This window comes from Labeo rohita, unplaced genomic scaffold, assembly GCF_022985175.1.
Source record: "Labeo rohita strain BAU-BD-2019 unplaced genomic scaffold, IGBB_LRoh.1.0 scaffold_1430, whole genome shotgun sequence".
In the NCBI taxonomy this organism is placed as follows: Eukaryota; Metazoa; Chordata; class Actinopteri; order Cypriniformes; family Cyprinidae; genus Labeo; species Labeo rohita.
In genome coordinates, this window is record NW_026127594.1 from 1 (window position 1) to 17,319 (window position 17,319).

Consider the following 17,319-nt stretch of genomic DNA (forward strand, 5'->3'; position numbering starts at 1 on the left):
ACCTAGAGTTTGGTTCCTTATAGCTTATTGTGGAAATTTGAAGCTTAAAATTAAGAAAGAAGAACTTCTCCGCATTGGATGTTCCTGATAGGAGATTCAGAGACAGACTGAAACTAGACAAACAGTCTGGATTTCTGACCATCACAAACACCAGAACTGAACATGCTGGAGTTTATCAACTAGTGCTACCTTAACTGAGCCAAATAAAATAAAATACTATTATTATTAAAAAGAAAAATGATGAGGAGAGATTATTTGTTCTGATCTACATACTTGTTTTAGTAAAGGGAATATTAAGTACAAAGTGAGCTCCAACAACAGCATTCTTTCCAATTAACCTGTCAAATCGATTTGCAAATTGCACTAAATGATTAATTCACGAATTGGAATGATCCGATTGCAGCTGTTCTTGAGTCGACAACTCATTAATTTAAATGATCCATTTAGAGCGAGTCTCCAGTGAACTGAATTCACAAGTAAGCACGCGCAACTGATGCTGCGGAATTTTAGGATTAATTATTTATAATGAAAATCATATTTAGTTCAGAACTGTCCATTGTTTGTGAATTAAATCTGAGTGATCTGTTTAAGCAGTGTCTCTATGTTTTAGGTAAAAAAATGAAAAATTAAAATAACACAGATTTTATAATAACTCATGCACGTCTTATTCCCCCAAATGTAACGTTAGCAGTTTCATAAAAATGCTACGCATTTAACCCTGTGTGACTTCTGTTTTTATATTGTTTATCAACATTATACATTTTTATTTAACTAGCGGAGTAGGCAGATATGAATGTTTATTCATAACCATACTGAAAATAAGCAAATATTGTTAGCTGATGCTAACAGGCTAGCTAACAAGTATGTTGGTGCAAAGTTGAGGTAATTTTTTAGTCCAACTATTTTTATTCAATCACATAGATTACATCTGAGGGGAAAAGTAGTGATGTTCACATACAGTAATTATCAAAGGAAGTGATGCCCTCTAGGGGCATTTAGCCAGGGGTGATTTTTCACCACAGACAAGGTTTGAGAGGGGGGAAAAATCATTATAAAAATATAAATATTTTCCTTAAAATGTTCTTGCTAACTTCAGGCCTTATTCTCATGTCATATATAACTGTGACCTTATGCAAACAGAATTTAAACAACAAGCTTTAAAACATCTTACTTAATGTGAAATTAGATGGTCAAATCAGTTTCCCCTCAGGTACATGGCAGTCATGGTGAATTTATTACTGACATATTACAACCTAGTCCATATCAGCAACAAAAAAATGTATTTTACTCTATATAGTGGTTATTTTTGATTATTACAACTGTTTACAATCAATATAGGGTGAATTAAGGGTGATTTTGACAGAACGTAAAATGGGTATAACTATACAGAATTTATTTTCTCTCCTAATGAGGGAAAATAAAATGTTTTTACTGAGTATAGGTGTAAGACAACATAAAATGGGATGCCCTTACTGGTGTGACATCTTGTAGGTGGGTGGGGCATGCATCAAACAGGAATTTGACTGAATTTGCTATTTTTCATAATAAAGTCCTAAAATTGTTATAGCCACTATATTATACAAAGTATTGATGGAAACATAAATATGATGCATGAATATCATGTTTTTTTTGTTTGTTTGTTTTTTTATTCCCAAATTAGGTTAGTTTTTATTTTGTCCCAAGCACCCAAACCCAATTTGTGTAGATGGGACAGCATACTTTTGGGTGATTGGGACACTAAATAAAAATTAAGAAATAGAATCATTTTGAAAATAGAAGCATCACAGATAAACTTTCTTTTGCAGTAATAAATCATGTTCATGTTTCTGTTAAAGGTTAAAGGTTCTGTGCAGGTTCTGTTAAAGGTTAAATGCGTTTGTTAATTGGTGATAGTTTTTTTTTTTTTTTTTTTTGTCTTGTCTATTTGATTTTTGAATGTTTTAATGACTTTTGTAAATTTTGGATAGATTTAAAAACTGAGAAATAAATTTAAACAAAAATAAACATGGGCACTTAATGATGAACAGAAAAGAAAATATTGCATATAAAATTATATTAAAGTATAAAATTGTGCAATACAGTAAATATTTTTACACTACCCTAAGTCAATTACTAAAATATGCTGTCCCCATCACCCAAATGTTACAAAATAAATAAATAAATAAATAAAAAATTGGGGGGCTCTGTTTACAGAAAAGTCTATGCTACACATCCTTTCATTCTAAGAACTTTGTTTCCTCCTCAGATGGGTAGCTAACATCTTCAGTATTACAGAAATGTATAATGTGTTGGGCTGATTAAATTTATGTCACCAAACCTTGCACAAGGCAGAATTTCAAAAACTGTTCCAATCACCCTTAATTGACCCTAGTGCTTCCTTTTACTGTGAAATGCCTTCAGTTTGCACTGAAAAGTTTGCTCACATCCACATATGAAATCACTTGCATATATGCTTATACACCACTGAAGCATGCGTCTTTTGCATCAGAATTGTATACGTTTGTGAATTTTATTTTGAATGTTTACGCAAGTGTTTTATAGGCTTGTATGCATGCAGGGGCGATTCTAGGATTTTCATTTTAGGGGGGGCATAATAGTAATAAAAACTAATAATAAATATATAAATAAAATAAAACTATTTGACTGATAGGTGTAGTAAACTTAATGCAGTAATCCACTGTATTGCCTAGGTATCACATTTGAGTTCTGAATAAGCCAAAAACAAGTCTTCTTGATATCACACACACGCCTTATTACAAGTTACAAACACAATATTTTACTGTTTTCATTTCTAGTACAACCCTCTTTCTTTAGCTCCAGTATGCAAACCTCTTTGCCAAATGTACTGTATTATGTATAAAATTCAAATGAAAATGGTAACATGATCATTTTATAAAGTATGTGTTCACATGTGTTAAAGGTTTAAGCAGACAGCAGCTGACTCCGTGGAGGATCCATTTTTAAACCGGCAGATCCGCATAACAGTCACATCCGTTTCAGTGCTGTAACACGGACTCAGCCCGAGCCCGGGTTTCAGTGGGCGGGAACAACAATTGCAGAGCAGATCTGGGCTGTCAGTTGGATGGATGATAACAGCCCTCTGAGCCTACACTGTAAAAAAAAAAAAACAGTAATCTACTGGCAGCTGTGGTTGTCAGCATTATACTGTAAAAGTACAGTTTGCTACTGTTTTTGAAATTAACAAAATGCAGTTTTGTTATCTACAGTATACAACTGTAATTTAGCAGCATATATCTGTTAAATTACATACTACTCATAACTCCATGATCTCAATTTTCAAAGCATATTATACTCTGCATTTTCTATTTGACTGTATTACAAAGGAGAATAGAGTCAAATTATGTTTTGTTATTTTATTCTGATATAACACTACATAAACTTTTACAATGTGCCATAAAATAGTCATGCATACAAACATACAAACATGAATAAAGTCTTTATTTGTTCATAAAATATAAATGTACTCTCAAGTCAGGCTTCAGTGAACACCAGCTAATGTTTTATTTATTTATTTATTTATTTATTATTATTATTATTATTATTATTATTATTATTATTATTATTATTTAAACAAATTGTTTCTAAAATATATCAGATGAATTGACTGGTGTCTTTAATTAATCATACCTTTATGTTCCTTTTTGAGCTCAAAGGTTTGGTTCCCATTTGTCTTCCATTGTATGGGCAAACATTTCTCTATGACAATATCTTAATTTGTCCTCTAAGAGAAAGTCCTACTGGTTTGAGACAACATTTATTCCAATAAAGTATCTGAAAAGTAAGAGGAGAAAAGCTTCAAAACATATTCTTGTGTATAATTTGATTTGGTCAAATGAAACTTTCTAATTAAAAACTAGTCGATAATCAAAAGGAAAAGTCCACTTCCAGACCAACAATTCACAAATAATTTTATCACACCCTTGTCATCCAAGATGTTCATGTCTTTCTTTCTTCAGTAGTTCAGTTCAGAAGTTTCTCAACTTCAAAAATCATTTCAAAGTCATCCTACATCGCTGCAGAAGTACCAATAGTCTTTGCAAAGTGAACATGTGAAGATCAAACACCTTTAACCAAATAGGTAAAAGAGTGATATAGGATGATTTTTAAGTTGAGGGAGAACATGAGATGGGAGTTTTTCGACATACATGAACTGTCATGAATTGGAACAAAAACAGTCCAGGCAGACTAAGACAAGACCAGCGTTTGACATTAAAAAGTATATAAATTGTATTATTTTTATGAAAACAACCAATCGTTATGCTAGATAAGAGCCTTCCTCCTCGGCTAGGATTGTTTACAACCGCATTTGGGATTGGTTGAAATTGCATTTAAAGGGTATTTTGGAAGTTCAAAGTCAGGGCACCATATCAGTCCATTATATGAAGAAAAATGCTGAAATGGTTCCCTCAAAAAACATAATTTCTTCACGACTGAAGAAAAAAAGAGTGTTGTCATCCAAAATCATCTTGGATGACAACACTATAAAAACAAATGTGCTAACTTAATTGTTTTTGTTGACTTTACTTAAAGTGTGATTGTTTATTTACTTTACTGATGTAGATCTATTAAAGCTTACAATTTGTGCTAAATGTCCCTAGTTAAGGTTACATGATTTGAGTGCTGTGAAAGTCATGTGACCACTGACATCATCAAGGTATGGATTGAGAATTTTCTGATCAACGGCCATCTGGAAGCTGGATGACAACACTGAATTCAGTGATGTACTGCCTTTAACTGATAATTGAGTGTTGCTGTAGTGCTCGGAATATTCTTCTTAAATGTACAACTCTTATTTATTTATTAATTTTCCCTGATTTATGAAGAACTGGTTAGCATTGTTAATGAACATCTATTAAAATTACAATGTGATTTACATTAGTTTTCTGCATTTTAAAAATAAATGTTTTGAAATGCAATGAATGGAGAGCTGTTTTTTAGTGTAATTTTGTATAGTGTTCCTCAGATCACAGATTAAATTAAGTTAACAAAACTTAAATGGATTAAGTAAACAGGACTCAAAATAAGTAAGGAATACTTGTCATATATTAGTAATTACGACTTAAATTACACATAATACTACTGAGTTAAGATTGCTTAATTGAATTAAGGCACAATCGAATGAAGTAAACTTAACAAATCACTTTTTACAGTGAAGGGGGTGAGTACATTATATGTGAGTCTTTGTTTTGGAAGTGGACTTCTCCTTTACCTTAGAGGGTTAAAATAAGGACCAGGATCAATGTGAGCACAAGAGTTGATATTAAACACATCTAGCACTCTTTTTTGAGTTGAATGATTTTATGAGTAGAAATATATACAGTAGTTTCATCCTAAAGCTGCAGAAACTTTACAGTAAAGTGTGTCTTTCTCAGTCATTTCTTCTGTTTGCAGTGGAACCTGGAATAAAATACATGAGAAAAGAAGATAGAAAACAGAATTAATTAAATAGTAAGCAAAATCAAATGACCAAATAACTTAAAATACTAGACTTGGCAATAAGAACAAATAAACCCATTAGACTTTCCTATTACAAAATAGGAAATTACAGAGAAAACTAACACTCTAAAAGAAGTGCTCTTTCTATTTGTGTGTTGACCAGAAAGAGTTATGGTGCTCCACAGAGCAGCACAGACACCTTCAGCACCATGGATAGCACCAAAAAACTTTTGTAATTACTTTTCATTTACTTGTAAATTCATTTTATTTTAATGCCAACTACTTTATATTTTTGGGTCAATTATACACTTTATTTATGTTATTTTGCACTATTCATTTTAACTGTATGCAGCAACACTGCAGATGCTTACATAAATTAATGTAAAACTGAAACTGGACTTGGAATCTGAAATCATATAATTAACTACTACTGTCTCTCCTTCAATTTAATTTTATGTAAGCTGAATTGCTTTGGAGATTTGTAGTCACAGAAAGAAACAGAAACTCACAACATTTCTGTTTAGTTTGAAAGAATACTAATACTTACACTCTTGATTTTTTCGTTTATGCTTCGTGCTGAACCAAATCACACCAACGGCAACAGCCAGGATCAGCACCGGCAGGACTGCACCAAGAAATACTGCTTTCATATCATGCAAACTTATATTCAGTACTGGAGTGTCTACATGTGATTCTGTAGTGGATAGAGGCAGACGGTCTTTACTGTGATTTGTAACAAACACTAGTATAAATTATCAGCAAATCTAATAGAGAGAAAATGTCAGTGATAATGAAGTAAATCATCACACTTTAAACACGGTCACCATAAAGCAAGATCTCATTTGTCACATGTTTGTTCTGAGCGTTTTCACACAGTATCGTTTCAGTATTTGCATGTCTCTTCCAGGTATTTGTGAGGAAAGGACTGTTAAAATCATTTAATAGAAATCACAGTCAGAACTAAGTAACTAATTTCTTTCAAAATGCATATTCATTATAGAACATTGATTTGATATTTGATAACTTTCTAGACCACTTCTGCGTTGTAATTGCATCCACTGATCATGTGCTTTTGAGCCTATTCTATTTATAAAAGTGTTTTTTTTCTGTAAAGTATTGCACACAATAAATGTGAGGCAGTGGCCTGAAAAGACCAGTACAAAAAATGTTACTGCTGAGCCACTGAATGACTGAATCATACTCACTAAAGACAGCAATGCTGAAGTTCCTAATAATACTGCTGCTGCTGCTGCTGCTGTTGATCTGTAGTTTATAGAGTCCAGAGTCTGTTGTTCTGGTGTTTGTGATGGTCAAAGATCCAGTCTGATTGTCCAGCTGTAGTCTGTTTCTGAATGTCTCTTTACACTGAATATCCATACAGATCTCATTAAGATGTCCAGAAATAAGGGTTTCAGCGATGAGAATGTCATTAAAATACCATGTAATCAAATCATCTGATTTTGCTACACCAGTATATAAAGTGACTGAATTTCTCTCCTGCACTGGCGCTGTCTTCATTTGATCTGTTTTAAAAACACCAGATCAGCAGGGTCCTTTTAAGGAAAAACTCAACAACAAATTGCTTTGCCAATAAATGCACATATTAACTCAGCAGTTGCTCCAAGCTATTTATTTATTTATTTATTTATTTATTTTCCAGTACAGAATCTTACAGCACAGTCACAAGAATACTGTTGTGTTCAACTCTATCAGGAAATCTGGATCAATAATCAAATATTCAATAATACCACTTTACTGAATATTACACTTTTTGTTTGTACTGCTTTACCTGATTAAAAACTACTGCATTCTCATATAGCACTGACATATTTTGTTGCGATCATAAAATGTTATGATAAAGAAATGTTTAGGATTGAAACACACATAGCCTGCTTTTAAACATTTGTTAAATGCCTCACCATGAACAGTAGCATTGAAGATTTTTTCGCTGCTGGGGCTGTCTAAAATCTTCAGTTTATAAAGTCCAGCATCTGAGGTCATTATGTTTGTAATGGTAAGAGACCCGGTCTGATTGTTCAACTTCAATCTGTCTCTGAATTTCCCATCACACTGAACATCTGTACAGGTCTTACTGCGATCTCTGGTAATTTGAGCAATGCGGATATCATTGTAATACCATCTAATTCTGTCTTGTTGGTTTGTTTTAACACCAGTGTGCAAAGTGACACAATCTCCCAAAATCAGAGAGACTGTTATTTCTTCAACACCAAACACACCTAAAGGAAAAACAGTTAATTATATATCATATCAAGGATATTGGTGGTGTTTCAATGTTCAACCAAATTTCCACATATTGTTACTCAATGCCATGCACTGAATTTCCGTTTCTGTCCCAGTACCCCATAAATGTGTCTACTGAAACAATGTGTCCTCATTTAACATAATGAATTTCAATTCCTCATCAACACAATGCAGCAATAACTAATAAATTATTATTCTGTGTTAAGTATACACTGATTATTATATAAAATTAAATGAAAGTTTGTAGAGTGTAACAAAATGTCTTACCATGGTGTAGTAAAACACAAGATGAGAACAAAATACAGAAGAGCTTCATTGTGCCACTTTTCTTAAGAATAAAGGAACCGTACATCCGTGAAATAAAAGTAACTAGCTCGTAATTCACCGTGATTTAATTTCCAAGACGATAACACTTTTAATACGTTTTTCTCCAAGCTGGATTACGCGTTTCTGTGTCAACACTTTCAAGTGCAAAGCGGGCATGCTCGCAGAACTGCCATCTCTGAATTACGGAATGGGTGACCGTCTCACTTTCGGTATAATCATGTACGAAATTCTCTTTGCGTGTCTGAATTTTTGAACTGCCGGGGCCTAATTTATAAGACGTTGTGTATAAACCGTCGAAAATTTTTTCTTAGATCATTTCTCAAAAGTGCATAAGTGCGATTCAGAGAAAGAAAACATGTAGGTGCACGCCTCCCATGTGACATTTGCCAGATGTGACATAATTATTATCATTAACAGTCAACATCCAAAACCGTTTATTGATTGAGAATGGCGAGTGGCAAGTAAAAGAACTTTAGGGAGACCTTTTTTTCCCGGTCGCACCCCGAAACATTTTAATATTGTATATAGTTTTCGCGCTATCAATACGCAGGGTAGAAATCGCTTTTGCGCTGTTTACTTTCACTTTTGCTTTCGTGATTAACGGGACCTCTGTGTAAAGGATGTTTGTCACTGAGCACAAGACTGAGCAGCAAATCCTCAAGCATGGTCTGTGAGTCGTCTCTTCTTACGTTTTTTAAAAAAATCATTTTATCAATGAGCGATTTAGATTTTTAGCTCCCATAGCCTACCCCCAAATCTACCCATTTTATAGCTAATATAAAATTGTATAAAACGGAACTGACCAAAATATGCAGGGAAATGACAATTTTAGTAATAATATAACATAAAATATTTTTATAGTCGCTAATCCCCCAAATCGCTTAATTTTGTAATTATGTTGCGTTTTGGTGTATGTCGGAGAAAACGCCATTTGTGTCCCACCAAGGAAAGCAAAGTAAAAATTACATGAATGGTTAAACGATTGCAGAAATGTTCTTTATTTTAAGGGTTTAAAGTGTAGTCTTGTTTAACATCATGCATCTTGGAAACGAGCTGGCAGCAGAAATCACACAGAACAGAGCTAAATGTTATCGATGTAACGATTAAACAGTTTAATAATGAAACTGATAAGACCATTGATATGACAACTAAAAACAGCAATAATAATTAAATTAATACCGCAGTTTAAATATTCATAAGGATTCGTTTTTAGGTGTAATCAACGTCAGTATTTTACGTTTAAATATTGTAAATACGTCAGTATTGTAAATTTTAGTGTCTGAAAAAGTCCTCTCACCCTTCATCTCATTTTTGGAGCCGGGAATGCCCCAGACAGCACTGTTTTCGAGAATCTCGAACCTTTGAGCAGTTTACTGGAACAGTCATTCTAACGCTTTGTGCCTATGTGAAAATGAAAGTATATGTGATTGGAACTTCTTACCAGGGGTGCGTTTCCCAAAAGCATCGTTAGCCAACTATGGTCGCAAGTTCCGTCGTTACCAACATAGTTCAACGAGTCGGTGTTTCCCGAAACCATAGCTCAAACGAACATTCGCAAACAGCGTCACAAACTTACGTGGTTGGAACTACAGCTCTCGACCTGTGGTTAGAAGCATAGTTCCTTGTTAGTAGGACAAATGGGCTAAATAAATTATGCTGTTGGGCACATTAAGCAAGCTAACATGCAGTACAATATATATCTTTTACTCGATTTAAATGTAAATGCATTTTAATCTACGTATTTTTAAGCTTCCTTGAAAGCGCCGTTTTTGCATAGTGCGCATGCGCAGAAATGCCTACGGGAACCCCGGAGTATGACGTAAGAAGGAACCCACGATGATTCAAACATCAAATAAAAAGAAATGACACGTAACAAAAAATAGTAAATTAGTCACCAGGTGCCATGTTTAATATAGCTGCATTTTAGAGATGTCTAATAAGTTAAATAGCATAAATTATTACTCGGTGACGTCATTAACAACGGCCCTACACTGTTGAACTAATGTGGTTCAAACTACGGAGATGCGACCGTGTTTGGGAAACAGTCGTGACTAGCTAGTTCGTTTCCACAGCAATGCATCGTACTATGGAGGTTAATCAGCGAGCTACGTCGTTGTACGGGAAACGCACCCCAGGTCTGTTAAGCGTAAACAACGTCCTTCAGAAGAAATCATACCGACAGTAACGATTTACATCTCACGCTAGAATTCAACGTTTTTTTTTTTTTTTTTTGTTTTTTTTTTTGATTATTGCAGCATGTTTGCTATGATTAATTTCCATTCGTGTCTACAATATCTATCCAATCTATGCACTTAGCGAGAGAATATACACAAAATGAAATAGTGTAGATGTGTAAAAGTGTTATAATTCATCAAACTTTATTTTGTTACTTTACGAAAATCTTTTGTTCTTAGCCAAGTGCAGAAAGAAACGCAGTAAGGGGTGGTCCATAATTTCATTATAGGGGAGCAGTTGGGAGTATATATATACAACATATGCAGAATGGAAATTGTGACTGTTTTACACAGCAATTAAGTCTTGGTGTTAATCGAACATTATAATCACTGCTGCATGTGAAGAGAAATGTTTCATGTTCTTCCGTGTTACCGATGTGGCAGAAGTTACAATGATATCAGAACAAGATACTTTGGTAATACTATTGTTGACCCTGTTGTGTGTAAAATTAAGGTTGTGCGTGTTTAACACTTTGCATAAACCGCTTTAATCGTGCGATTGTTTGTATTTCTATGAACGGTACAAAGTATTAATTTATGTCCTATGTTCATTTTCATAAGAATGAAGAGGCTTGTTAATGTTAATGAAGTTCTATTTCATGTCGTTGTGATAACATTAGTGGTTAATCCGTCCGTGCCGAGTGAAATGCGCCCCAGTAATCCTCGGTGCATTTAGGGTAATGTAGTTCATGACTATATGGTTAAAGAGAAGAAATTGAAACTGTGAATTGTGACTCTAGTATTGCAAGTTGCCTGCATATGGGACAATGTGCTAACAAAATGATGTATTTACAGATTTTGAAACAAGAACAAAGACATTTGTTGTAAAGCTGTCCTATTTTATGCTTTCAGGTATGTGTTATTGTTCAATTTGTTTGTTATTAATTCTCAGTATTTGTAAATTTTATTAATTCTATATAAAAATATGCCTTTGGGGTTATGTATTTTATTAAGTGGAACAATTTAAGATAATGTGAAGAGAACTGTAGTGAATTAGCTGAAAGGGGAAATGTATATAAATAATTACAATTAATTATAATTAATTACAGTTATTTATATCAGCTGCTAGTAGTAACTGTAGCAGGATTAAATTTCTGCCAACTAATATGTTTGTCCAGCGAACATTCAGTATAATTTCATATCAACAAGAAATGATAATTTCTTGGCCACAGCAAATCAATTTCTCCAAGCACTATTGCATTAGAGCATTAGCTTGGATCGGAATTGTAAAGGGACATTAATTTGCAAGGCAGAATCAGAATCAAAACCTACGTAATTTGTGCACAAGAGTTTTATTAATGAAGGACTAACACATAACTAATCTAAACAAACAAACATGAAATCACTCATACATGGGAGAAGGGTCAGTGGAAAGCAGTTAGATAGAGACAAGAAAATGTAGCTATAAAAAAAGTCAGTTAACCACCTGGAAGAAACCATCAATGTTGTCTACTGCTTATACTAAACCTCTGTTTTGTTTAGTTAAATGTATGATACTTGCATTGCCTTGGTTGTTGAACAAGTGTCCGAATGCAGTCTTGGGTGAAAGTCTTGATGGTTGGAGCAGTGGTGGTTTTGGAATTGCGATTACGTTCTTCCGTCTGAAGAGTGATAAACTCCAAAGATGTTCTGACTTGATGGTGACTGGGAGTTTCTTCCCAAAAAGTGAAGAAGAACCAAGAGCTGAGAGAGAGACCCAGCTGAAGTCCTGTGATCTTTGGGGAATGGAAAGACAAGGCCGCAATGCCTGGTGCAAGCATAGACGTAGACGGAAATATGTAGATTGGGAGGCGCATTCCATTCACAAACAAACATAATCTACTGCATCTTTAGCGGCTCAGATGTCGGGAGTAAATGACGGCCACTATGTTCATTATTACATCCAGCAACAACACCTCAATCCCTCAATTGGGGATATTTTTGTCTAATTTACATCCCTGCTCCTGCATCGAAACAATGGAGGTCAGACTGGGAAAGGTCCACGAACTGGGATTTAAACTCGGGCCGCCTGCAGCGCAATGGTGCTATATGTCGAAACGCTAACCAGAGACTATTGGCACCGACAATACTCCGCAATCTGAGAAGGACTCAGATGCTGTTTCGGACTCCTCATATGAACTCTCGCCTGTTTAGTGGATTACCCTTTTGCCTAGCCCCCCTGGATTACGTTCACCGTTGATCGACCCTCGCCTGTCTTGGATCACTCTTGTGTCTTGCCCTCATATACCTGTTTGCCATTGTCTGACCCTGCCTGTTTATGACCATGTTTATGTCTCTGTACAATAAAGCTTTGCATTTGAATCTGCCTGCTTCTCGACTCGTTCACTCTGTAACAGTGTTCATCAATATGTTTAATTTATTCTGAATAAATAAATAATATCTGTTGTTATTGTTGTGGCATAGCCTCACCCATGAATTCTGCTTCTGTGGTGATCATAATAATGGACAATCCAAAAAAAAAAAAAAAAAACTGTTGTCATTTGTTACTACCTTATCCCTAAGCAAAACCATAATGCCCCATAATAATTATATATTTAATATAATAATAATATAAAACATATGAATGCCACTGATCTTCATTTTAAACTTACAAAAGCAGTGATCAATTATTTATTTATTTATTTATTTTATTTTTTGCCATGTAATGATACTAACTCTCACATACAAAATATGTAACTTCTTCTTTTTTTTTTTTTTTAATCTCAGCTAGAGGTTTCAGACAATATTCAACATGATTTTCTAATGTTTAAAGACGAAAAATAAAGTAAACGGTTTAATTGTAAATGCAGATGAGAGGCCCTAATGACATTTGTGACCTAAGCTGTCATAGTAAGTCAGAAGAGTAAATGCATGTTTTAACGCGTTGGGTGCATTTCTGAAACCAAGGAGGGAGGAGGGAGAAAACATGTAATTCTATACACTTTAAGTTTCTCATGGGAAAGTGCTTCAAGTCATTTTCCCCGGTTTCATAGACAAAGCTTAAGCCTAGTCCTAGACCAAAATGTAAGTGTGAGCTGTTTCAACTGAAAGAAACTTATCGCAAAACACAGCTATACAGTATAGTTCAAAACAATGTGCGCAAATAGATGAAACAGACATTCAAAAAAACACTCCCCTCCCTCCAAACACAGCTCTCATAGAACACGAGAGACAAACGAGCCAAAATGCTTTACATTTCTTGAAATAATTTCTTAACATTAAATGTAGATTGTGAGTCTTTATTTACCTGTTTCTTGTGGTTTTTATTTTAAAATGCATAAAAGTAAATAGTTAAAATTACATCACTAAAGTCACAGAATGGCATAGTTTAATAATGGCAGGGCAGATTGTAACACAGTGTTACAACGTTCCCCATCAGTGCAACTGGCATGTAAAAGTGGTTTGTCTTCTGTTGACTTGCCAAGCATGAATAAACTATCTAAACTGATAAACAATAGATTGGTGATTAAAATAATAGCAGATAAAATAAAATAATAGCACCAAAAAGCAACATACAAAGTCCCAGTTAGTCTAACACAGTAGACATTTTTAATAAACAGAAAGTGTTATTATTAAAGGGATATTTTTTTCCTGTGTATATGACTTTCTTTTTTCAGACAAACACAATCAGAAATATAGCTGCATGCGACAATTATCGGGGTTCAAGCATATAAAGCCTTCAAGATTTTATGGTTTTAGTGTGTAGTCCAAACCAAAATGTATGGCTAACACCAAAACACCTCCACAATGGAGAACACGTTCACAAACACACACATACACAGAAATTAAATGTTTAAACTTGTATTAATGCTCATTAAAGATGATTAGAGACAGACACATTTTGTTGCACATTTAGATTTCTGAAACAAATGATCAACAAAACAACAAAACTCTTATTGCAAGTCTTCTCTTTTTAAGAGTTTAAATGTAATTTTCAGTTTTATAACCTCAAAACATAATTGGCATTTTTGTAAAAACTGATATGTCTGTATGAATACAGTGGTAAACGTTTAAAATGTGATCATACATGCAATGATAATGAATTTATCATGTCTAAATGCCAATCTTGAAGAAGAAAGAACTGAAAAATACTATATTAGTGATTTTAATGAGCTCATTAGTTGTCTTCTAGTGTTTCGTCGTACGAAAAATCTGCGTCAATACACTTTTGTGCGTCTTGACCCAAGGATTGCAACAATGTAAAGTCTATGACAAGTCTCTGAGTCTATGACAAAAATTGTATGAGCTACGGACAAAAATGTAAAAAAAAAATAAATAATAATTTTTGCACTGTAGCGCCACCTATGGGCCGATTGGGCTGATACTTTGATAAGTTCTCCCCAAATTGAGCTCTACCATCTGGACAAATTTGAAGTCTCTATGACTTACGGTTTGTTCTGCATGATCAGTTTTACGGCAGAAAATAATAATAATAATAATAAAAATCCTAACAATTACAATAGGGTTTCAGCACTATGTGCTCGAACCCCTAATAAAAAAAAAAAATATCTACAATTACAATAGGGTTTCAGCACTGCGTGCTCGAACCCCTAATAAAAATCCTAACAATTACAATAGGGTTTCAGCACTATGTGCTTGAACCCATAATTATATCAATAAACATCCTGGCTCCTCCAGGCTTTATAATGACAGTAAAGGGCTGCCATGAGTTTGAAGCTCAAAAAAGTGCATCCATCCTTTATAAATGTACTCTAAATAGTTCCAGGGGGTTAATAAAGGCCTTCTGAAGGCCTTTATTACACTTTCTAAGGTTAAAAAAAAAAAAAAACCTTGCTCCCACCAAAATGCTTCAACATGACATGCTAAGCTACATCCTACATCACACAAGTTTTGCTTAAGTTGTATGGCTGTATGGCTGTTTGACCCGAACATTAGTTCTTTTACTTTATAAGGTGTAAAATATGCTTCGCTTCAGAAGGCCTTTATTAATCCACCGGAGCCATGTTGAGTATGTTTAAGATGGATGGATGCACTTTGAGCTTCAAACTCATCGCAGCCATTCACTGCCAATTTAAAGCCTGGAAGAGCCAGGATGTTTATTGATATAACTCTGATTGTGTTTGTCTGAAAGAATACATATACACATACAACGGATTAAGGGTGAGTAAATTATAGGCTCATTTTGATTTTTGGGTGAACTACCCCTTTAATTGGTCAAGCATTCATGAAAAAAAATGCATTTTTAGCCATTTCTTGAAAATGGGCAGAGTTAGGCAGTTTAGCAACAAACAGTCAAAGTAAAGGTCTGTGAAAGTGAATTTGTACCTCTTTGGGATGTGATGTGAACGGGTACTGGCAAACAGTGCAAAGTGATGATTTGTGTGACATGCACTCTCAGCTCATTAAAGACGGCACTCTGTGCCACATGCTGGATTAGTTGCAGAGGCTTGGTAGGACATGCTGGAAGGTCTGCTAAGAGAGAATACGAGCTTGGGTAAGGAGTTCTGTTGCATGCCCCATAAGGGCAAATCTGCAGGATTGGGCCACTGCAATGCGGTCAGTGAAGTTCATATGTGTCTACTGTAACACCAAGGTTGAGCTTGCTGACAACATGAACATGGCAAGGTTGAATTGATGGTCATTCAACATCCAGCAAGGCTTTTCTGTTCAGGAGGCAGAGATGCGAGCAGCAACTATCAGAAAATAGTCCAATAGTCCAATAGTCCAAATCCAGCTGGAATCAAAAAAGGGAGAAATGTATATCATTACAATAGCAGTAATACGAAAAGCCATGTTTCTGAATGACAGACCCAATTATTTTTATCTATAGGTCCAAATGACATGTTTTCATGGTCCCAGTTAAAACGTTTCAAACTCTTAAAGCCCTTGATGCCTCGCCACAGCCAATGACCAGCATTTGATTTGGGCACATAGAGCATTCTGCATGCTTACTGTTTCATTGACGTTTAAGTATTAAATTCAAGACATTTAATACTTCAACCAACAAGCCATTTTTTGATACTCAGTGGTTTCAAAAAGTATCAAAATCGATACCCAGCCCTACCCGAAGTTGAAAATTATCTTGTTTTACTCACCCCCAGGCATTCTAAGATGTTTTTCTTTCTTCTGCAGATCACTTTTGGAGTCCATGATCTGTTGGGGCATAAAATGCATCTAAGTGGGTATACCAACATTTTGATTATTCAATAATAATAATAATAATTAATAATAATAATAATAATAATAATAATAGAAGTAATAATAATAATAATAATAATAATAACAAAAGTTCCATACCTGAATTGCCATGCTTATCTGCTGTATATCTCAACAGTCTCAACAGTCTACATGACCTGAAACCAATAAATAAATAAATAAATAATACTTTGTATTTAATTTCATACAGCCTACGTTCCACTGAGACAGTGATCTGGAAGCTGAGCAGGAAAGGTTAACAGTTGTTTTAGTCCACTATGTGACTTTACTTAAATTTATAGAAAGTAAATTTATATTACTTACTTTGACTTAGCTGCATCATATTACTACCTACAGTAGCAGTGTAACTGTCCAGGATAGATACAATTTTCATAATCAATGATCCTATATGTAATGACAGTTTATTGAGCCTCAGGCCTCAAGATGTGCGTTTCATTCCTCATCAGAACACAAAGATTATAACAATTATTATTACTTATAAGATTAACATATGCACTAATACGTACATAATATAGGTGTAGGCGAGCAAATGCGCCCAGAATGTGAATGCAACGCTTTTTAATTTCAAGTTAGATTGTGCGTTTTCCTATAGAAAACCATTGCAAAACATTACACGCATTAGTGACAATGGAGGACCATGCAACTTCTGAGTACTTTTTTTTTTTTTTTTTTTTTTTTTTAAATATGAACATGTACAGGGAAGTATTAGGTAACGATAGCCACGTTCAGTGTTTCAAAATGTCCTGCCGTTCAAGAGTTTGAAAAACTAGCTGGGTATGTCTAGCCAGCGGGTTTGCCCTTTGAGGCCCTCATGATGGTTTTCTGTGGGCAAGCCCACACCACACACTAAACCCGCTGTGGGCCCCCTGTTGGTTAGCCCATG

At 34.6% G+C, this 17,319-nt stretch overlaps 1 protein-coding gene across 1 annotated transcript; it reads right to left on the reverse strand.

Moving 5' to 3' along the window:
• Positions 1-5,389: 5,389 nt before the first annotated feature.
• LOC127158287 (uncharacterized) lies at positions 5,390-16,529 on the reverse strand. Its single transcript, XM_051101455.1, has 7 exons — positions 16,518-16,529; positions 16,316-16,373; positions 15,546-15,692; positions 7,377-7,694; positions 6,663-6,980; positions 6,005-6,082; positions 5,390-5,418 (listed from the first exon to the last, which is right to left on the reverse strand). The coding sequence occupies exons 1-7, from the start codon at positions 16,527-16,529 to the stop codon at positions 5,390-5,392; spliced, it is 960 nt and encodes a 319-aa protein (XP_050957412.1).
• Positions 16,530-17,319: the final 790 nt, after the last annotated feature.